The sequence below is a fragment of the Corylus avellana genome, chromosome 2, assembly GCF_965113065.1.
Source record: "Corylus avellana chromosome 2, dhCorAvel1.hap1.2, whole genome shotgun sequence".
NCBI classification, from domain to species: domain Eukaryota; kingdom Viridiplantae; phylum Streptophyta; class Magnoliopsida; order Fagales; family Betulaceae; genus Corylus; species Corylus avellana.
The window spans coordinates 11,973,138-11,996,849 of NC_142491.1; the positions used below are offsets into that span (position 1 = coordinate 11,973,138).

Consider the following 23,712-nt stretch of genomic DNA (forward strand, 5'->3'; position numbering starts at 1 on the left):
TATAATATATCATAGAATTGCATCAATGAAAATCCCTTTGAGCAAACTGTCAGCAAGCCCATGATTCGGCCATATGTGGCGTGAGAAATAAATTATTAAAGAAAGAGATAGAGAACAGAGGATAAGAGAAGATAAAGGAGAAGAATATGAGTAAATGCAAGCCTATGATCCGGCCATATGCGGCGTGAGGAATAAAATTCTAAAGAAAGAGAGATGAAGAAATAGAGGAGGGGAAGAAGATGAAGGTGAGGAAAAAGTAGTAAAAGGAAGAAAAGCCTCGTGTGATATGGCAGCAGGTAACATATCATGCATCTAGTATTCACCTGTGCATAGGAATTGAAAGTAATATAGCTATCAACTATATTAGCCTAATTGGTCTTCTTCTGTAAATATATCTCTATATTTTCCAGTGAAAGCAATACACAATATGTAAGGTGGGAGGAAAAATCAAATAAAGACTGTTTGGATTCAATTTAAAGCAACCAAAGTCCCAACTAAAAATTATATAAACTTCGTATGAATGACATTTCATACAACTATTAATGGGTCTATTGCCAAAAAGACTCTTACACCTCAAAGAATCGTACCTTTTCTGCTTAGAACTCAACTATTAATGGGTCTATTGCAACGGATTCATTAGTAATCTCCTAGGCAATTGCAAAGCCAACTTAATTCTTGCAAAATCATCATTCCACACACTTATGTAAAACTTTTGCATATTGAGTCATTGACAATTAAAGAGTTAGAAGAAATCTCACTCACTATCTTTATTTTAGAGGCACACTAAAGAAAAACTCTTTTCTCAAGAGTAACCCCAATAACATTTCGTCTGACCATTTATAGTATATTCAAGATTTAGGAGAACCATTGACGTACCCAAGAAAAGAACCTGGAGGGTGTAAAAGGGTTTATAACTTCTCTATATTTCGTAATTGGGTGGTCCAATGATGAATTGTGCTGAAAAGGCACCTCATCAATTATGATGGGAAAAAAAAAATGGAAGGTAGTCTTAAATAATTATCCATAGTGCTCTTGCTTTATAATTTGATTATTATCCCTACAAATTGTTTCATGATTACTTGTGATACACATTTTCTTCAAGCTAATGTTTTATGATGAGATTTGCCTTATCTCTTATATTACTTGTGATACACATTTTATCATGAGATTTGCCTTATGTCTTATATTTTCTTACTGGGTTGTGAAACTCGCCAATTTTAACTCTAAACCCCGTTTACTAACCCTGCGACTAATGGAAATTTTCTTTATCCTTCTCTTGTGCAGGAAGTGTAGCTTAAGAAAACCTGTGTTCAAGTTTTCTCACCATTACAGAAATGTATCCTTACAAGGGAAAGTAGTATCTTTTCTTTTACTTGTTCTCAAGCTAAATTACAATTATTATACAATTGGTTAAAATGAGAAAAGTTGAGTCCATCTAATATAACTTGTAATTGGGTGGCCCAATAATTCATGCTCCACAGCTTCATTCTTAGATGTATGTTGTTCAACCAGAAACATTTTTTCACTAAGGGAACTGTTTTTTATCCTTCCCACCAACCCCCCCCCCCCCCCCCCCCCCCCCCACTTTTTTTTTTTTCATGTAACTTTTTTAACAACCAGCCATTGGATTTGTAAAATCCATATTGGTGAAGAAATGAGTCCTACAGATCCAATGACTGATTTTTTAAAAAGATGTATGAAAAAAAAAAGGACAGGAGAAGAACAAATAGCAATTCTCTTTTCACTTATACCAGTTGCAATATTGATATTATCACCAGGTTATAACATGTCATAATTCATAAAGATATTATTACTACCTGATTAATTGAACCATAATTCATAAAGTAAGATACAACACCCACAGGATCCAAATGACTTCAACATAGTGTGATGGCCTTCAATGTTGGTCACAATCTTTTGTTTTCAAAACAGTCACAAAACTAATCACAAAACAGACACAATTAACAAAAGATTTAAAATACAAGATTAACAGGATCCATGACTTCAACACCATTGCTTTCGACTTGAGTATACGTGTTGTGCCAATCATCCCAATCATTTCACATATTTCAACTGGTTGAACCAAGAAAAATAGATAAATTAATAAAAGCCATAAATTTAATAAACATCATGGCACTTATGGAGGAAAAAATCAATGGCAACAGATAACTTATCATGCGTCTACCATTCACCTGCATAGGAATTGAATTAAATATAGCTATCAACTTTTAAATTTTGAGCTCAGATGTTGCAAAAGGAAATTGATAAAGAAAATATAGATTATAGCTAAAAAGAAAAAATTCCTACAAGCAACAAACTAAACAAACAGGAAACAGCAGTAATGATAGAATAGTAATGATACACTCAATTTTGTCATTTCTTATACTAATAAGTAATACAATATAGGGCTAAGCAAATTACCGACTAACCGACTTCCGACCGACTTTCGACTGACACCGACCGTTACCGACTAGATGGAGGATGGTAGGTGGCATGATTTTTTTATTCCGAATTTTTCGGTTCGGTAGGCGGAAGAGGTTTTTTAACCAAACCGACTTTACCGACAAATTTGCCACTTTTCCACATACCGACATTACCGAAACCGACTTTCCCGACTTCCGACCGACACCGACTTTACCAACCGCCATTCGGTTCGAAATGCGAAATAAAATAAAATTTGGCGGTATAAGTCGGTGAAATAACCGACTTTACCAGCATTGTCTGTTCGAAAGGCGAAAATACAATTTTTCTACCGAAACCGACATTACCGATTGACGCTTAGCCCTAATACAATATCTCCAACAATCATGTAGACATGAATGATGCAATTTTTAATTTATGTAGATGATCAAGAGGCCCCCTACAGGCCTGCCTTTTGCTTGATTTTGGGCTGGCCCTGCTGGCAGTAAAGTTTTTACTATCTATTTTTGGAAACGCAACTTAGAGAATCCTCTTTTCTAAATGATATGAGTATTCTCCCCTATTCAATTTTGTAATATCATGAATCATTTTGCCATCCTATGGAACTTCTCTTTTTCGAGAGTAAGATTTAGTAGTTGAGATTCGAGCTGCAAGTAGCCATTTTCTGTTCATTTTATGTAAGGTAAAATTCAACTAGGAGCAAATATCTTGATATTCACTTTTAATCATACAGAGATGAATATAAACAGTCAAAGAGTTATAGCAAGCATACACTCATACAATGATCAGGCTCTCCAAAAACAAAAGATTGCCAGTAAGGTTTACATCATGAATAAGGTTCAGAGAAAGCCCACAATCGTAGATACAAGTGCTGATTTTCTATTTCCTTCTCTTATGACATAAACAGGGGAAAGAATACTCACAGTAGATATGTATGTAACATCTTCCATGGAAACACTTTTCTCGTTCCTTCTCCTAGACCTTCACTGCATGTTCCTCCCTTCATTCATGAGATCCCTACAAATTATGACAAACATTACAGATGGTAGGAGACATTTTATTCAAGTCAATAATTATCATATCATGCCCGCTAATTTTTTTATTTTAATCATATCCTTCAGTCTTTTCACCGGCACATCAATCACAAAATGAACAAGGCGATAGGCATGCTGACCCAATCCAATCAAAAGAGGACTATATCCCGTAAATGAGTGAAAATTTCCTTGTACACTTTCTCTTTTCCCTTTCAGTGAATAAAAGGTAACTCATATTCTAAAATTTCTGAAAAGAAAAATTCAAATGCTATGCATTCAGTATCCTCATTTTTAATCAATGTCGCATTTGAGGGCAATGCTTCCTGACTATCTTTTGTGGCCTAGATATAGGAATGCTTCTTGACTCCTCAAGAACCATAAAAAGTAACCAAACCATTTAATCACAGACGTTACGCTTCTATTAGCTAATAATGGTTCAGGGCAACCCATACATTCTTAAACCGATAAATCCTTTTGGTAAGTATATACTTGATTGGAATTTTATAATATTTCAAAGTAGAAACAAGATTTTTGAAACTTGATTCAGAAACATTCAGAAAATCAGAAAATTTGATCCATAAATAAGAAACTCCCACTACTTTTAATTTGACAATATCAAGCCCATAAATGCATGAAACCTACCTTTTTCAACTTAACAGTGTGCAAAATTATAGTGTGCAAAACTTAACAGTGTGCAAAACCTACCTTTTGCTGACAATACTATCTATGACTATTCTTTGCTCTCTGTTTCTTTGGGATTAAAGATTATTCAGGGCAAATGGAAAAGATTGGCTACTTTCCAAAAATAGACTATAGCATGTAAACCTGAGAAGCTCTTACAATGTCCTTGACCGAGGTACTAACATTTCATTTTGTAGGTTTCACCTCCCGCTCCCTTAAAGTTGAACACAAAAAATATTTGTTAGTTTAGGTTTTGGCACATTCGGTTTGCATGTAAGTTGTTGAAAATGAACACCTCAACATGTCCCAGAAGCAGATTCTAGAAGGCCCTGTCCGGACCACTAGAAGCCAGGTCCGGACCCAATTTCCAGAAAATATCTATTGAAGGGCATGTCCGGACCGCCAGAAGCTGGGTCTGGACTTGATTTCCAGAAACTGCATTTTGATGAAGAGGTCCGAACCACCAGAAGCTGGGTCCGGACCCCATTTCCAGAAAGCCTCAATCTTTATGAGATGTCCAGACACAAGTGTTGGAGGTCCGGACATCGCTAGGTTACACATATGTTACCCTAGCCATGTCCGGACCCCAGATTAGCCCTGTCCGGACATGGCTGTTTTATTTTGTTTTATTTTCTATTTAAACACGATTTTGCTACATTTATACGTACGTATTTTGGTGAGCAAAATCAGAGAGCTTAGAGAGAGATATTGTTCTAGCTTATTTGAGAAGGGATTAAATACGTGAAGCCAATCAGAGTTCCGGTGAAAGGAAATCGTATAGAAGAATTGTGCCAGATGTTCTGGAAAGGGCTACTGCGGTAGAAGTCAAGTGAGTCGCTTGTCGTGTATAAGGAAGAGTAGATTGCAAAGGTTTTGTAATTCTTCTTGTATTCCTTATTCTTCTTATAGTGGATTGATTTCCTGGGTTTGGCTGCCCCGGAGAGGTTTTACATTTAGAGAGTTCTCTAAATGGTTTCCTCTTCGTAATCAAATATCTGTGTTTTTGTTTTTCATTACATATCTGAATTTGGTTGATTATTAATTGTTAGGTCAGATCTTATTCTGCTTAATATTTGTGAATCACCTAGACATTTAAATAGGTGTCGTTTGGAGTCGTTTTAAAATTTTCAATTGGTATCAGAGCGGGTTCACTCTGAAGGATTTATTTCCTGAGTGTGATCCGAGACTCCATATCAAATGTCTCATACTGTTGCTCCTAATTCTCTTCCCGTCTTTGACGGAACAAATTATACGCTTTGGAAAATTCATATGAGAGCATATTTTAAATCCATTAATGTTTGGCATATTGTCGAATCTGGATGGACACGTCCAGAAAAAGCAATAGCTGAATGGACAACAGAGGAAAAGAATAATGCTACTGCGAATGACAAAGCTATAAATGCTATTTACATCTCTGTTTCAAATGAGGAATTTTCTAGAATTTCTAGATGTGAAATAGCTAAAGAAGCCTGGGAAACTTTAGAAATCACACATGAAGGAACTAAGGTTGTTAGAACTTCAAAAATTCAAATGTTGGTTTCTCAGTTTGAGGAGATTAGAATGCAGGAAGATGAATCTTTTGATGAATTTTATTCAAAGCTTAGTGCCATTAGAAACTCTACCATTAATTTGGGAAAGAAAATGGATGATGCTAAAGTGGTGAAAAAAATCTTAAGATCTTTGCCTGAGAGGTTTATTCCCCAAATTGCTGCTATACAACAGAACAAGGACTTAGATACTATGAGAGTAGAAGAACTTGTAGGTTCCCTTCAGACCTTTGAGCTAATTCTTCCTAAACACAAAAACACCAAAAATATTGCTCTTAAGGCAAAAAATGTTAAGGTTGACTCTTGTGGTTCATCTGATGAGGATTCTGGAAATGAGGAAGAAATTGCTATGTTTGCTAAGAAGTTTAGGAAATTTTTTAGAGCCAAGAAAGGAAATTTTAGAAATAGCAATTCACAATTTTCTGAGAAATCTAGAAATGAGAATGTTGAGAAAGGAAAGTCACCTAGAGGTATCAAGTGTCACGAATGTGGAGGACATGGGCACATTCGTGTTGACTGTGCTAACTTGAGAAAGTAAAATGGCAAGGCATTTAATGTGACTCAAAGTGATGAGTCAGATAAGGATGATGCTGAACAGGGAGTTAATTACTTAGCATTTGGAGTTAGTTATGAGAGTGAGCATGAGAATAGTGAGTGTAATTCTCAAGACAAACAAAGTGTGTCCGATAATGATTCGAAAGAAGAAGATGATTTGCAAAATGCTTATAATAATCTCTTTGTGGAATACACTAAACTGAAAAAGCTGAATAAGCAGCAATTGAAGAAACTCAATGAGGTTAATCTTGAAAATGATCAACTTTCTGTCACCTTAACTGATTCTCTTGCTACTCATAATACTTTGATGTCTGAAAATCAAATGCTAATTGCCAAAGTGAAATCCTTAGAGAATGAACTGAATGAATCAAAGAATCATTTAACAAAATTCTCTAGTGAAAAGTTAAATCAAATGTTACATAATCAGAAACATTCGTTTGATAGAACTGGATTGGGTTTTGATAAATCTGCTATTTTATCTACTAATGTTGCTTCTTCTTCAGATATGATTTTTGTGAAACCAGTAAACAAAGAAGATAACTTGGCTGAAAAGAAGGTAATTTCTCCTCAAATTTCCAAAGGTGGAAAAGGTAAGGGAACTCTAACTGATTCCTATATGTCTAGTTCTAAGTCGAGAAGTATGCACATGTTAAGAAACCAACCTTCTCAAAGGTTTATTCCTACGTGTTATAACTGTGGTAAGTTTGGACATATTCGTCCTAAGTGTTTTCAGCTTAACAGTCATGGGCCTAAAAGAAAATATTTCCATTCTAGAAATAGTTATGAGAAATTATTCAACATGATGAGAGACGTAGTAACACGGTTAGATGTCTTGGATAAGAGTCACACAGTTGTCCCTGATGTGAATAAAGTTTGGGTCAAGAAGATTAATACCATTCACCCATTGAGGAGGAGTGGTAATGGACTCACCTAGATTAGGTGGACACATAGACCATGCCTAGAAATTGAGCATATTGATATTTGTTTATAGCTGTTCTAGGACATTTTTGTTTCTTTTTTAATTTTTGTTTGCTTTGTTTTTATTTTCTTTGATTATTTTTTTATTCTTTTAGATTGTTTTAAGTGTTGGATACTCAGTTTCTCATGTTTTGTGCTCAAATGAATATTTTACATATGAGTGGGGTCAATATTTCTGCAATTTACATCTATTGCTCGATATGTTTCTGATATACCTTGTTTTTCTGAAGACTGTTAAAGGAGTAAGAGTCAGTTTTTCTCATGTTCGAAATTGTGCACTTTTTGCCCCCATTAAGTTTAGATTTTTGTTATGTGTTTGGGAATTTGGAGCAAACATTTTGCTTGGAAGATAGGTAGTGTCAGTTCCATTCACTTGACCAACTCGTTAGTTGAACCTAGCTCTAAAAAATTCCAACATTTTCTTCCACAAAAAAAGAAAAAAAAAAAGGGAAAGGGCATAAAATAAGCCCAAATGACTTAGTTTTGCTTCTATATGTCCCTAAAGAAAGAATCAGTGATCAAATCATTGCGGAAATAGATGATTACTAAAAGACATGGTAAAAGCAAATGATTAGTCTCAGGGGGAGTGTATCGGATGAGGGAATTTAGATCCTAACATTATAAGGTTTTACTGTGGCTTGAATCAGACTGTTTGTCTTTCATTTACAAAATGTCTGCCTAGATTTCCATTCCACTGATAAAATCTTATTTAATGGGAGTTTTCACACACTACACATTCACATGAGATTTCTGATTATTGCCTACTTGACTGCATTCACAGAATAAGGTTGTGTCATGTATATGATACATTTAAGATGTAAGTGTAATTTGTTGATCACTCCAAATTGTTAAGATATTCATGAGGACATGCATGGTTTATTGATTATCTATACAATTTATCTTTTCCTTTTCAATTTAAAAAAATAAATAAATAATAATAATAATAATAATAATAATAATAATAATAAAAATTAAAAAAAATTATGTTTTCCTTTTCAATAAAAAAAAAAAAAAATTTATTATGAATTTATTTTTTTTGGGATGCGGTCCGGACAAGGAAATTTCCTGTCCAGACACGGCATTGGTTATTTTATATAACCTGCAGTGTGTTCCATATCATACTTCTCTCTCTCTCGTCCGATTAACTTCATACAAATTTTTTTTGTTTTGTTTTTTTTTTTGTTTCTTTCTTTTTATCTCTGATTTCTCTGTTTCATAGTCCAGTATCCACATTCAATCATCACAGGTATGTTTTTCTTTCCTTCTTCTTTTCAATTTTGTGTTCAAATAAACTTCTCGGCTGTGACTGTTTGGGTTTAATTTTACAATTCCGAATTGTTTGAGTCCTTGATTCACATTGATTATTCTTTCTATCTCATATGATTGTTGCAAACTACATGCACTTTGATGTATTTAGGAATGGTTTTTAATCTTAACATGTGTCTTCCATGCCTACATGTTTTTTTGGCATACAATGTGTTTGATAAAATGTCTCAAAGATTCCGGTTTTCAATTGAGCTACAATTTTTCAATTACATTATTATATTTCACTGTCATTGGGTTTTAGATATTGGTTGGAATGTTCCTAGGCAAGGTATTTTCGGTTTTCATGAATTCTTTTCATCATGTTATATTCAATACCTTAATGCCTATCACCTGTTTGATTGAATGTCTACATGACATATGTTTGCATCTATCTTCACTTTTCCTTGTGAAATAAATTATTTTTGTTGTGTTCAACATTTATTTTTTGTTTCTGGTACATCTATCTCATTTTTCGAATCACATGTTTCCTATAAAATTTTTTTTTCAATCTAATTTCTTCTAGTAATTTGTGATATTCTTTTATCATTTACTTCTTTCTTTGGGGTGAGAATGCAGAAAATGGTGTATCAAAATTCGGAATCCACACCAAGGAGGAAGCGCGCTCGAGAAGAAAAATCAATCTTACAAGACAAGCCTTTGACACGCAACATTGTGATCGAGCGTGGAGTAGAGCAAAATGATCTTCAAGTGGAACCGTTTCGATTCATTCATGAAATATTCCAGGCCAATCAATGGACCTCTGTGTTCGTTCCTGTTAATGCATAAACTCGATTAGTTCGGGAATTCTACTACAACATCGAAGACATTGACTTGGTTGGTTTTCCGTCATTCAAGACCAAGGTCTCAGGGAAAACTCTCAATGTCACTCCTGAGTTGATAAGTGAAGTTACTGGGATTCCTTTGACAAATAAGAAGCCGCTTCCATTTTTGGAGACTGAGCCATAACCAACTAAAGCGGAGATCATGGCGGTTCTTAATCCAAGTCGAAAGCTTGTATGGGACGAAAACAAGAACAAAATTCCGATTGGTTATGTACGGGCTCTAGAGAGGCTGCTAACACAGATTGCGCTGCATAATATTTGACTTACTTAAAGCCTAAGGCCAAAGCATTGAAGCTATCAACAACCGCCTGATGACTCAAGGCCAAAGCATCGAAGCTATAACCACCCGCCTAACTACTTTGGAGAAAGATGTAAAGTATATCAAGGACAGTTTTTGGCAAGAATGATCTTCTCATATGTTTTGTTTTGTTCTTCTTTTGGCCAGAATATTTTTTTTAGTCTACTTATTTATAGGTTTAATGGGTTGTTTTTCTTTGTTTTTTTTTTAACTCTAGAATTTCATTTGTTTTTGTGTGCCTCCTTTGTTCTTCTGAGACAAAAAGGGGGAGTTGATTTTGATGTGTCATTTTCATGTATATTTTTGTCCCCGAATGGCCAAAGGGGGAGTTTGTTAGTTTAGGTTTTGGCACATTCGGTTTGCGTGTAAGTTGTTGAAAATGAGCACCTCAACATGTCCCGGAAGCAGATTCTAGAAGGCCCTGTCCGGACCACCAGAAGCCAGGTCCGGACCCAATTTCCAGAAAATATCTATTGAAGGGCATGTCCGGACCGCCAGAAGCTGGGTCCGGACCTGATTTCCAGAAACTGCATTTTGATGAAGAGGTCCGGACCACTAGAAGCTGGGTTCGGACCCCATTTCCAGAAAGCCTCAATCTTTATGAGATGTCCGAACATAAGTGTTGGAGGTCCGGACATTGCTAGGTTACGCATATGTAACCCTAGCCATGACCGGACCCCAGATTAGCCCTGTCCGGACATTGCTGCTTTATTTTGTTTTATTTTCTATTTAAACACGATCTTGCTACATTTATACGTACGTATTTTGGTGAGCAAAATCAGAGAGCTTAGAGAGAGATATTGTTCTAGCTTATTTGAGAAGGGATTAAATACGTGAAGCCAATCGGAGTTCCGGTGAAAGGAAATTGTATAGAAGAATTGTGCCAGATGTTCTGGAAAGGGCTACTGCGGTAGAAGTCAAGTGGGTCGCTTGTCGTGTACAAGGAAGAGTAGATTGCAAAGGTTTTGTAATTCTTCTTGTATTCCTTATTCTTCTTATAGTGGATTGATTTCCTGGGTTTGGCTGCCCCGGAGAGGTTTTACATTTAGAGATTTCTCTAAATGGTTTCCTCTTCGTAATCAAATATCTGTGTTCTTGTTTTTCATTACATATCTGAATTTGGTTGATTATTAATTGTTAGGTCAGATCTTATTCTGCTTAATATTTGTGAATCATCTAGACATTTAAATATGTGTCGTTTGGAGTCGTTTTAAAATTTTCAATATTGTTCGACACTTAACAGACTTTTGACTACCAAGGATTGTTAAATAGCGTGCACAAACTTTTATGATTTTAGCAAATGCAATAAGAATCGCATGAAAAATATACAATACTTGATCACGGATTGATAAATATGAGTAATCTCAACAATTTAGAAGAATTTGATCAGAATTCATAATATTTCCAAGCTACCAAATAAACCGAAAGAGCAAGAAAAAGAGGTAGTGAATAAATGCATGCCCCATTATCTTAGTTTCAGTACCAAGAAAAATTACCGATATGCATAAACAATTAAGTAAATCATCAAATTGCAATAACCAGGTGAAAGTATTAACTAAATAACAAAAAAAAAAAAAAAGTTAAAATAAATACATCCAAACAACGAAGTAAATCCCAATGTAATTAACAATTAACTCCAAAAACAATAGGTCTTCAACCTCCTCAGTTATGAATCATAACTGCAAGTATAAATACTTATAAGATTTGGAATTTGATACTTCGAAAGATAGTGGAGGACAATGGGAGAGAGACGGACACTAGAAACCCAGCCTAATATTTACATAAAAAAAAGAAAGACGAGTACAAAAAAATTAAATACTAGTAGCAATTAATAATAGGAAACAAAAGCTTACCAAGCAAGGCTCAGGATCAAAGATGCCTGGGTGCTAGAACTAAGTATACCCCTGGAAAGTCAACAATCTTTTCCCAATCCTAACCAGTGTCATTCTCGCATCTTCGCAATAACATGGGACAACCCCAAATTGATAGGCTCTGCAAAGACGTTGGCCTACGCATTCCTTCAGGCAATGATGTCAAACTGGAGCATTCATAAATGTCTAAGTATTGAAGTGATTTGAAGTTGTGGATCCAATCTGGTATAGCCTTCAAGCTTTCACAATTCGAAAGACTAAGCCTTTGTAGAGTGGTAGTATGTTGAAGTCCTGAGGGGAGAGAAACCAATTTTGGAAGTCCTCTGAAGGAAAGAGAGAGGAGGCTCGTAAGGCCATGCCATTGCATCCCATCCTCATCATTGGCTAGCTCAAGGTCAAGACAACGCTCAAGAATCAAGTCTTGAACGGAAGTGAGATGTTGAAGGGGGAGAGACTTTAATGAATGACAATCAACTAGCCACAAGCTCACAAGATTTCTCAATGAAAAAACCCAACTCGGAAGCCTTGAACCCGGATAATCATATAAGCCTAGATGTTTCAGATTTGGGGGCGGTTGGAAGCCTTCCAATTGCATTTTATCATCAACAACGTCCCAATCATTGACATATCCTTTAGTACTCCAGCATAAAAACAAAGAATGAAGATATTGCATCTCCTTTATATTTGCAGCCTCATATTCTAATGCAACATCTTTCCCACGTCCAAGATTTGAAATCTGTAAACTTCCTCTTAGCTTATTGAGCCCATTCAATTCTCGTAAACCACTGCAGTGCTTGAATTTAGAACCCGAGTGGACCACAAAATTTGTTAACCTCTCAAGATTAGTCAATTGCCCCAATCCCTGTGGCATATAAGTCAAACCATCACAGCTATCTATATCAAGATGCCTAAGATTGACCAATTTTTTAATGTCTCTCGGCAATTCTTTAAGTGACTCACAATAAAAGAGTCTTAATGTTTGCAAATTGTGCAACCTAGTTATAGAATCTGGTAACTTCTTGATATTCTTATTGCCAGAAAGATCAAGACACCTTAAATGCTTCAGCTCCCCGATAGAGCTTGGCACATAATCAAGATCTCTACTAGACAGATCCAACATGCGCAAGAACTTGAAACTTGAAAAAATTGCATCACAATCAATCTTATACTTATACACATCGTTATCGAGGCAAAGAAATGAACGTATCCTACTTGCTTCACACAATGAAGAAATATGTTTATTGTAACCACGCAATGATAGATGACGATTTTTCTCATCGATGTTTGTCTCCTTATCACCTAATGTGGCCATCAACGATCCTGCCACTGATATGGCAAGATCATGCATGAGGTCATGCATTTTGCATTGATACATGTCACCAAACAGAAAGGTTTCAGCTTCTTGAAAGAATGATCTCTGTAGTAAATCTATAAAATACTCCCTACCAACCTCTTCCAAGCATCGGCTTTGATCATCAGAAGACTTGACAAACCCTTGTGCTATCCAAAGCCGAATTAGTTCTGCTGAAGAAAATTCGTAATGCTTTGGAAACAAACTACAATAAGCAAAGCAGTGCTTCAAATGTGAAGGAAGATGGTCGTAACTCAACTTCAGAGTTGGTAAGAGGTCAGTTTCATTTTGAGATATTTTTAAGAGATCACTGTTCTTAAAAGAAAACCACTCTGCTTCTGAAGTTTTGGAGCCCAGTAAACTTCCGATTGTCAATATGGCCAGAGGGACGCCTAAACACTTTGTTACTATCTCCTTCCCAAGTGTGACAATGCTTGAATTCTCTGGCTCTTGTCCTCTCTCAAAAGCCTTTTGCTTAAATAAAGACCATGACGCATCTTCATCTAAACATTCCAAGGGATATGATTTAACAGTCCCAATAATCCCTGCAACGCTTTCCTGGCGGATGGTCCTTGCAACGATTTCTTGGCGGGTAGTCACTACTATTCTACTGCCTCTCGCACCACCCATCAGCACTTCTTTCAAGCGACACCATTTTCTATGATCACCATTCCACACATCATCCAACACTAGGAAGTATTTCTTTCCTTGGATTTTTTCTCTAAGTTTAGCCACCAATGTATCCATTTCAGCGTCTTCTGGTTTCTCCTCGGTTGCAGATTCTAAGACTTTTGCAACAATATTTTTAACATCGAAGATATCAGAGACACACACCCACATTTTGAGCTCAAAATGTTTCTGGATTTGGTGATCATTGAATACGAATTGAGCGAGTGTAGTCTTTCCCAATCCACCGATGCCAACAATTGGAAGGATGGAAACATTCTCTTCAACGTTGGAGTCCAGCAGAAGGTGTATGACAGCCTTTTTATCATCCTCTCGCCCAATAACTACTTCATCAGGTACAAAAGAATGAGTGTTATCCCTCTCCCTTTTCCCGACTCGTGGCTCAACCTGGAGTACCTCCAAGTGGAAATTCTGCCTATCGGCGTTGATGGCATCTAACTTCTTTCGGATGGCTTTAATCTCACGGGCCATTCTAATACGAAAGGCAAACTGGTTTGATTCAGAAAAGAAAATGCGTACCTTTTTGGCCTTCTTATCACGGGTCATTATTTCTCTTCTTAGAGCTTCAGTTGAAACGGCATCCAGCAAGTCATCTGCATCATAAATCACATCTTCTAGCCTTCCGAGCCAACGTTTAACAGCACGGTCTCCTGCAGCTTGTTTGTCCTCCGCATCCAGAAGCACATCTTTGATTGTTGAAACGGTGTCGGTGAGGCTTTGAAGCTCATCTTTGACACCCCAGAGCAGCCCGATCTGTTTGACAGCAAGTGAGCCCAAAGTCTTAATGATTTGCTCGGCAACAAAGGAGAGAAGTGGTTCCGCCATTTCCTGATGGTGAGTGAAGGAATGAATGCTCAGAAGTGAAACTACACAGCGCTGTTGATGGAAGGGGTTGAAGGGTAGAGTGAAGAAATGATGAGTGAAGTAGTTAGTTGAAGGGTAGAATTGCAGAAATGTGTTGAGAAGAAGAAATGATGAGTGAAGGAACGAGCAATTATTATGACTTGGTTGGACACTTTTTAGTAATGTTGCAGAAATGTTTTTAATTAACTTGTTTTCATTCGCATTTTTCTTTTTTCATTCACACGCATGGATTGATTTTTACTGATTTTGCTTTTTCTCTCTCCTTATAGTTGTACACCTTCCTTCCAAGGGCTTCTTCTTTTTACAAGTCAAACATTTTTTTTTTTTTTTTTTTTTACAAAAATGCATCAAAGCAATTATCTTCACGTGGATAAAGCTGTTAATGATGGACTACTCTTCTTTCTCTTCACATGCTATGTTCCGCTTCTTCTTTTTTTGGTCATCTTCAAGAATCTTAAGAATTCCCTTCTTCAAATCTCTCATTTACAAATTCATTGTATTAGATTTTGTACATTGAAAACAAATTGTGCACTAGTGTCTTTATATGAAAATAAGTGAACGCATATGATGTTCCCCATCCTTTAGAAAAACATTATAGCCCTTTATATGACAACAAGCTGACTTTGACTACTACATCACACACTACTGCTAGTTGTCTACACTGAGCCTCATAATTAGCCGTAGAACACTAAAAAGGGATTGAATTCAAACTATGCACACTTCACACCAAGATCGATGTCTCATAGTTTAGTGGAAATATTCCGAGAGTAATCTGATGTATATTAATGAGGTTTATTTTTTTAAAAAAAATTATTTATTTAAATGCAGTGTTGAGCTTATTGAGCATTGTAGCAATTGGCCAAAGTAATTAGTTGAGAAATTTTTTTGCTATTTTTTTTTTTCTATATATGGGTTAAAATAATCTTTTGCCTATTTTGGCTAGAGGCCAATTATCTCGTCGGTACAAAAAAAAAAAAAAAATTATCTCATCAGATTTGGAGATCCAAGCTTCATATATATATATATATAAACAAAAAAAGGTGCACATCGACTACAAATTCTAGTACATTGCAGTATAAAAGTTGCACTCACTTTATTTTATTAGATGTAATTTCATACAAAATGCCATGGATTAACTGATAAAACTGTTCTTAGAAATATGTAGTACTAGACTTTAGTTAAAAATTGCTCAAAATATCATTGGTTAATTAAGTGGATAAATTTTTACTTTGCTAAATTTTGTGAGATTTACCAAACATTAATAGCGTCTTAATCGTCTTCAAATAGCAGTTCAATCGCAAGTGACCATGCATCTTGATGCGGATGTCATTAAATTGAATTATCTACCCCCTTTCCTCTCCTGATGTGAACATGTTAAAAAAAAAAAAATAGAGACGTTGGTATGCCTTTTTAACAACAAGCCATTTTTTAGATTGTATTTAAAAAATAAAAATTCTCAATCTCGTTTAATGGAAAGGATCATAGGCCACACATAAATCAAAGACCAAAGGAATCTAAAGCCACAATTAAAAAACAAGAATTTGTAAAAACACGTGTGAAACCGATTTGAAAACAAATCACGAAAAAACAACAACTAACGCCACTGGCTCACCATAGAATTACACTATAGCCCTTGATATGACAACACGCAAAACTTTGCCTATATTCCACGCTGCCTACAGTCTACGCGACTAAAGTGATATTGCAGTCCATTCTGCTTCTTCTGTAATTGAATGTTAGCAGCGTTGCTTGAAGTTGATGGGCTTGCAGAATGATGAAAAGTTTCACGAAGAATGGAATCAACCAAGTGTGCAATCTACATCCGTCTCCCTTCACCAAATTCTTTGAGCGCTTCACAAAATTCCTTGAGCACTTCAAAATTCCTTGAGCACTAGATGTGTTATCAATGTTGGGAGATATGCTGTTCGAGAGTTTGTCCGTTTAAGTTTGCGATTTTAAAAAGTGTAATTTAAAAGTTACGATTTTAAAATGTGTGATTTGACAACATGATTTTTAAAAACACAGTTAAACGTTTAGAAAAATCGTAATTTAACCTTTAAAATTGTAATTTATCTTTTAAAAATTGTGCGTTTTTTAAAAAAACACATCATTATGTATAATTTGAAAATGCAGATTTTTTATATTTTTCATATTTGGACACGACATAAACCAAAAAGTCTAAGCTAATGAACTTGGGTTGACTTAGGTATGTTAACCACTATTCTTCAATACAAACCAAAGTTTAAGCTAATGGACTTGAGTTGACTTAAGTATATTAACCACTATTTTTTAATCATAAGTTCAATGGCAATTTTAAAAATCATCTTACGCTTAGAAGGGCACAAAAAAGACTCCTAATATTACTCATAATGCCACACTCATTTTTTTTTCACCTCCATTTTCAGACACTTTTAAAATTATTATTAAATTTAAAATAATTTTTTACCCAGTTTAATTTAATAATGAATCTAAAGGTTTGTGTGAAAATAAATGTACGAAAGTAATAGTATATGTACCATTACTTTTTTCCGACCAAGATTGATGCGTCATAGATATTCCAAAAGAGTAACTCCATGTTATGTATTCTATTCTTAATCATTAGTTGAGTTTTTTTTTTTTTTTTTTAAGAGGAAGGAGAGGTCTGCAGCGACCGGCCAATTCTTTAGCCAAATTTTTTTTCCCGTGTCTACAGCATTAGCTAAAACAACTATTAAGTACTGAGCCAAACGTGAATGTTCTTAGGTTATATGAAAGCGCGAGAGGTATTTGTATCATTGCGAGTTGATTTCAACTAAAGAGGATCCGGTCCCTTTTAAGTGAAGAGTAAAACTGTAAACAAAAATGTAAAACAAACATTCCGTTCTTCACTTAAATGGACTACCTTCTCTCCTGTTAATCAACTTGAGAGAATCAATTTCTAAGCGAGAGAAGGGTCAATGCACTTCATCAAAAGGGTAACAAGAAACCAATAAAAAGCAAAGTAAAGACTATAGAAGATGAACTCAATTATGCCAATTATGTCATCAGTTGTGGAGATCTAAGCTTCATATAAAAATAAAAAAAAAAAAAAAAAAAAAAAATGGTCCACATCCATTACAAGTTCTAGGCAATTACATTGCAACATAAAAGTTGCACTTACTTCCTATGCCTTTAGTGATGAAATATCTGTCAAAGTGCAAGTGGGTCTTTATATAAATCTGTAAGCTGTCTTGTGCCTATCTCAACTATTATATAGACATTCGGAATATTTGCACTGCAACTCATTCTTTATTTGTTGTACTAATTTAGATTTGCCAGCATTATTTGAGGAAAAAAATGATCCAAAAGTATTCTTCTGCATGCTTTTTCAAAAGTAGCGCTTATTTTTCTTCTGATGCCTTATCTTCAATCTTCCCCATTGTGGTAGGGTCAAAGATAAAGTTGATAATGATGCTCATCCAGCTGTTTGGCGGGAATCTTTTTACAGTTTGATGATCATCATGCTGTCCTCTAGATAGCTCCCTTGTCTAATTAATTTGATTCTTTAAAAAATACAATAATTGAGTTCAAAAAGTTTTTATTTGTAAAAATAACTTAAGGAATTACATAGTCTACGCCTCATTCAATAAAACCAAAGGAATCCCAGTCCATGAGAAATATGCTTCGGAAAACTCACACTACAACACAACTTCCCAATCCCCACGTCTTTCATGATCCTCTGTTTGGGTTCTCCGTTTTTGGGAGCCAAAATTTAGATGACATTGATTCCGATATTGCAGTCCATTAATATTCTGCTTCTTCTGTAATTGAATGTTAGCCGTGTTGCTTTGAAGGTGATGGGCTTGCAGAATGATGAGAAGCTTCTCAAAGAATGGAATCAACCAAGTGCAATCTCCATCAGTCTTCCTTCACAAAATTCCTTGAGCACTTGACAAAATTCCTTGAGCACTTGTTGTGTTATCAATGTTAGGAGATACGCTGTCTGAGAGTTTGTCGGTTTTAGTTTGCGGTTTTAAAAAGTGCGATTTAAAAATAACGATTTTAAAATGTGTGACTTGACAACGTCATTTTTAAAAACACAGTTAAGCGTTTGGCAAAATCGCGGTTTAACCTTTAAAATTGTAGTTTAACTTTTAAAACTTGTTTGTTTTTAAAAAAACACATCATTACCTGCGATTTGAAAATGCAGATTTTCTAGCCTTTTCAAATCACAATTTTTTTAAAATGTAATCACAAACAATTTATTTTCTGTAATTTTGTTTAAAATTGCACTTTTTGTCTATGAAATATCAATGCCAAACGCACCATAATATACATATTTCGACATCACACTAACCAAAAAGTCTAAGCTAATGGACTTGGGTCGACTTAAATATATTAACCAATGTTTTTTGAATCATAAGCCCAATGATGATTTTAAAAGCCACCCTATTCTTGGAGGAACACAAGAGAGACTTCTAACATTATTCGTAATGACACACTCATTTTTTCACCTCCATTTTCAGACATTTTTTAACTGGCTTTTAAAATTATTATTAAATTTTGAATGAATTTTTATTGTGTTTAATTTAATAATAATTTTACAAGTCATCTAAAGGTGTGTAAAAATAAATGTACGAAAATGAGAGTGTATGTAACATTATTTTTTTTTCCAACCAATATTGATGCGTTATCATATTCCAAAAGAGTAACTCCATGTACATTATTCTTCATCATTAGTTGAGTAATTTATTAGAGGAAGGAGAATATATATTGCAGAGGCCTGTAGCAACTAGCCAATTGGCCCAATTCTTTAGCAAGATGGAGAGGTTTCTTTAGCTTCTCTTCTGTTCAGCTATTTTAACTAGGACAATATGAATGCTCTTGGGCTATATAAAAGAGAGAGGGCTCAAAAGGGTAGAAATAAACCAATAAAGACAGAAGATGAACTCAATTAGGCCAATTATGTCATCAGTTGTCTAGATCCAAGCTTCTTATAAAAAAAAAACAAATGGTCCACATCCATTGCAAATTCTAGGCAATTACATTGCAATTTATAAGTTGAACTTATTTTCCATGCCTTAGTACTGATCAAACATCTGTCAAAGGCACAATGCAAGTGGGTCATTATAAATCTGTTAGCAGTCTCGAGCCCATCTCAACTATTAAATAGACACTGGTACCATTGCAGATGGGGAAAATTTGCATTCTTGTGACACATCATTATTTGTTGTACTAATTTACATTTTCCAACATTATTTGAGGAAAATAATGATCCAAAAGTATTTTTGTGTTAATCAAAGGCATGGTTAACAATTTAAAGGTTTACCTTAAACAAACCCCTAAAGTTGCATCAGCATCTCAATAAAAATATCTAAACACAAAAAGTGGAAATTTCATAGGACTTAAAGGAAGAGCAGAGTTCAAATAATTATCAATTGGTTCTTAAAGAATGAACAGTGCATTATTTTGTTAGAAAAACTTCACACATCATTTAAATAATTACTATGGCAAATATTTTATAAAAGGTGCATTCCAAAGTTTAACAACCCACATTAAACTTCTGTTACAAAATGAAAAAAATATTATGTAATGGTAAGAATACCTACGATTGAGCTCTACGTAAGGGTAGGAAGAGCTTTGAGATAGTTATGTAGAAAGACATTTTATGTAATTCTTGGTGGTTTTGTTTCGATATTTCCATGCTTTTAGGAGCTGCTTAGAGGGTCCTCTGTATTATGTTCTAGTTTTGATTTTATGTATTGGTAAAACCAAGGTCATACGTTGAAGCCATTGTTTTGAAAATGGATCCTCGAAAAAGTGTACAAATTGGGATAGTTAAAATTGAGATAATTTTGTCCCACCTTTTTATTTAACCCGCTTATCTCCATTTCATTTGAAATTAAGAGTATCTAATTTTCATTGTCTCTAATGTATGGTCATGAACCTTAAGAATCATAGCATGTTATGACTTTTGTCTTTATTAAATAGTCGCTTACCACGTTTATAAATAAAGACCATCAAGTTTAGACAAAAAGGTTATCAAAAAGTTTCATACTCATTTTTTGAGTTTTCAACTTCGTCATTCATAACTCATTATTGGTTCTAGTATTTCACTTTGTTACTTAAAGAGAGAAATATAGAGCAATTCAGTGCTCATTTTTCATTTTATTACATTGAATCTTGTAATTAAACTAAATGGTTGTTTATTTGACCTTCGTACTTTGAAGTGCATCCTTAATTAAGGTAGTCACTATAATCTAATTCTTAAAGGTTAAGTGTCAACAGACCCAATCGTACCGAGTTGAATACTTCACGGGACAAAAAATCAACATTTAAGGACAACGCTCTTACATGATTCTATAGCATTATGAGATATTTCCTTGCTTTAATTTTAATTTCTTGCATTGTGAGTATCTTATTATTTATTTTTCGAATTAATATTATTTAGTACCAATAAGATATTTTCCACCTTCAAAATAATCATCTACTGACATATACTTGCTATTATTTATTTTTCATAGTTGCGAGAAATTATATTTGTCACAGAGGGCTAAGAATGACCACTACAGAAAATTAAGGAAATAGCCATTCCATTCATCAACAAACCAATTATGTTTACCCTTTTTGAGACAAATGAGTTTTCTATTCATAAACAAATCAATTCCAAATAAAAGAAAAATCTCTAATTATCTTTAAGTTGATCAATTGGGAACACTGTTTGGCTTCAAAAGTGATCTGTAGCTCTCTGATCAAATGCAATTAGGAAAAATGTTTGGCTTCATGCTTCAACATTCTTCTGCTACTTTGCCCTGTAAGGGCCCTTATGTTAATATTGGTAGCACAACTCTCATTTTCTGAAGAAAGATATCATACAGCATTACAAGAAATTAGCAATTTCACAAACAGAAGAAAAGATCATGGAACCCTGAGCTCAAAGCTAGAGTCCTTGCTCAAATAGCAATGTAAAAAGGATTGAATTAACACCCAGCAGAGATAGTCTCAATCATTGAAAATAAAGTTTTATTTTCATTCAAAGAAGTTCAATATTAACAGTGCCTCTATAACCAACATGTTAAATAAAGTGGAATTACAACTGTATATGATAATTCCACTACATCAATTATCAGTCGTTAAATGGAAACTGAAATCAACTAAATGTTCTCCATAATTTTGGTAAGGCATCAACCTAAGTACTGTAAAAATTAAAAAAGAAAAAAAATAATAATAACAATCACATGAAAATATATGTACTTGATCATGGATGGATAAATCAGAGTAATGTCAACAATTTGGAATCTGATAAGAATTCATAATCTCAACAAATCAACCAAGAGAGAGAGAGAGAGAGAAAGAGAGAGAGTGGTGAATAGATGCATGCCCCATTATCTTAGTTTCAGTACCAAGAAAAGCTACAGATATACATAAACAATCAAGTAAATCACCAAATTGTAATAACCAACTGAAAGTACTAACTACATCAAATATTTGAACTAGTTTAAATAAACACATCAAACAATCTAATTAACAATTAACTCCGAAAACCGCAGGTCTTCAACAACCTCTATTTCATACCATATTGAGTCAGGAGTAGCACCAAAAAACATAACCCCCAAAGTTTCAGCAAAGATGGCACATTTTCTAGTAGGTTTCCTTGCTATATATCTCCTCAGTTCCGAATCATAGCTGCAAGTATAAATGCTTTTAAGATTTGGAATTTGTTACTTTGAAAGATAGTAGAGAACCATAGGAGAGAGACAGAGACAGAGGTAAACAAATAGAAAACCTGCAAATGCTGCAATCAGCATTCAGCCCATTATATTAGCTTGATTGGTCTTCTTTTGTAAATATATCTCTATATATATTTTCCTGTGAAAGCAATACACTATATGTAAGGTGGGAGGAAAAATCAAAGAAAGATCTAGATTCAAATTAAAGCAACCAAAGTCCCAACTAAAAAAATATATAAATTTCGTATGTATGACATTTCATACAACTATTAATGGGTTTATTGCTCATACACCTCACAGAAAATCACAGTAAGACCACTTAAGACAAAACTATTAAACAAACACTCTTGAGTTCTAAGCGGAAAAGGTTTAAAAAAAACAGAAAATAAGTAAATTAATGGAACTAACTTAAGTAATAACTTGTCACAAACAGAAATGTTCTGCTTAAGAGGAAAGCAGGCCAAAAAGTAAACAATTAATTTTGCTCTTTATTTCTAGAGAAAATGTTTGTTATCAAACAAATGGTTCTAAAAAAACAAATTAAGAGCTCTGTATAAAGGCTTTTGGAGCATATGGAAAAGCCAATGGAAAATGTCCAATGATGTTCAATGTCATCAAAATAACTTTGGCCTATGCAATGGCTTAGCTCATTAGTAATCTCCTAGGCAATTGCAAGGACAACTTTATACTTGCAATATCATCATTCGATGCACTTATGTAAAACTTTTGAATATTAACAATCGAAGCGCCAGAAGACATATCACTCACTACTATCTTTTTAGAGGCACACTCAAGAATAACTCTTTTCTAATGAGTAACCCCATGAACATTTTGAATGGCCATCTATAATATATTATACAATGAAAAATTGGACAATAATTATCTTCCAACTAGCAGATGTAGTTTTCCAGCGTAACCCAATAAATCATAGCAGTACATCTATCAAAACAAATACTAGAAACCCAACCACATATTTACATAAAAAAATGAGATACAAGTACAAAAAATTTTAAGTACTAGTAGCAGTTAATAATAGGAAATAGAAGCTTACCAAGCAAGGCTCAAGCCCAAAGAACCCAGTAGTGTAAGTCATCCTCTTTCATTTGGCATCTACAGCATTATCAACAAGTACAAAAACCATCCCATCTTTTTTTCGGTAAAAAAAAAAAAGAAAAGCTGAAAAAGAAGACAAGAAACCAAAATTAAAGAAAACCAAACGTTTGGATACCAATTCCCGTGTAGGGGCCAATCTGTGCTTTGTCCCACTTGTCAACGTTCAATCCTCCTTGATAGTGTTAGTTCTTGTGTTGGCTTAATTCAGTTCCAAAATGCAGAGGCTACTGGTCACGAGCTCAAACACTGATATAGAATGCTCAGAATCCAATCTCCACCGTTCATAATGTAGATTCATGTGTTATGAACGTCCCTGCAAAATTTCAGCTCAATCGGACCACAAACGCCCATCGATCGGGGCTATTGATCAAGACTGGACAGCATTTCCAGAATGCTGTTTCACCCATGTCCGGACATGCCTTCCCCGGGTCCGGACCTCATTTCCAGAAACTCAAATTTTGCTCCGCAAAGCTGTGT

The 23,712-nt window shown here is 34.7% G+C and overlaps 1 protein-coding gene and 2 long non-coding RNA genes across 3 annotated transcripts; all 3 read right to left on the reverse strand.

The window, feature by feature from the left end:
• Positions 1-1,787: 1,787 nt before the first annotated feature.
• On the reverse strand, positions 1,788-11,566 carry LOC148587317 (uncharacterized). Its single transcript, XR_015911512.1, has 3 exons — positions 11,515-11,566; positions 3,345-3,438; positions 1,788-2,073 (listed from the first exon to the last, which is right to left on the reverse strand). It is a non-coding gene; the product is annotated as an uncharacterized LOC148587317 (long non-coding RNA).
• Positions 11,567-11,593: 27 nt separating this feature from the next.
• Positions 11,594-14,541, reverse strand: LOC148587318 (putative disease resistance protein RGA1). The gene has a single exon (XM_088512550.1). The coding sequence runs from the start codon at positions 14,393-14,395 to the stop codon at positions 11,594-11,596; it is 2,802 nt and encodes a 933-aa protein (XP_088368676.1). The 5' UTR covers positions 14,396-14,541.
• A 7,461-nt stretch (positions 14,542-22,002) lies between these two features.
• On the reverse strand, positions 22,003-23,283 carry LOC148587319 (uncharacterized). The gene is made up of 3 exons (XR_015911504.1): positions 23,174-23,283; positions 22,179-22,261; positions 22,003-22,078 (listed from the first exon to the last, which is right to left on the reverse strand). It is a non-coding gene; the product is annotated as an uncharacterized LOC148587319 (long non-coding RNA).
• Positions 23,284-23,712: the final 429 nt, after the last annotated feature.

Bases quoted from the DNA above. Each gene is read 5' to 3' on its own strand.
- LOC148587318 (XM_088512550.1), bottom strand. From the start codon at position 14,395: ATGGCGGAACCACTTCTCTCCTTTGTTGCCGAGCAAATCATTAAGACT.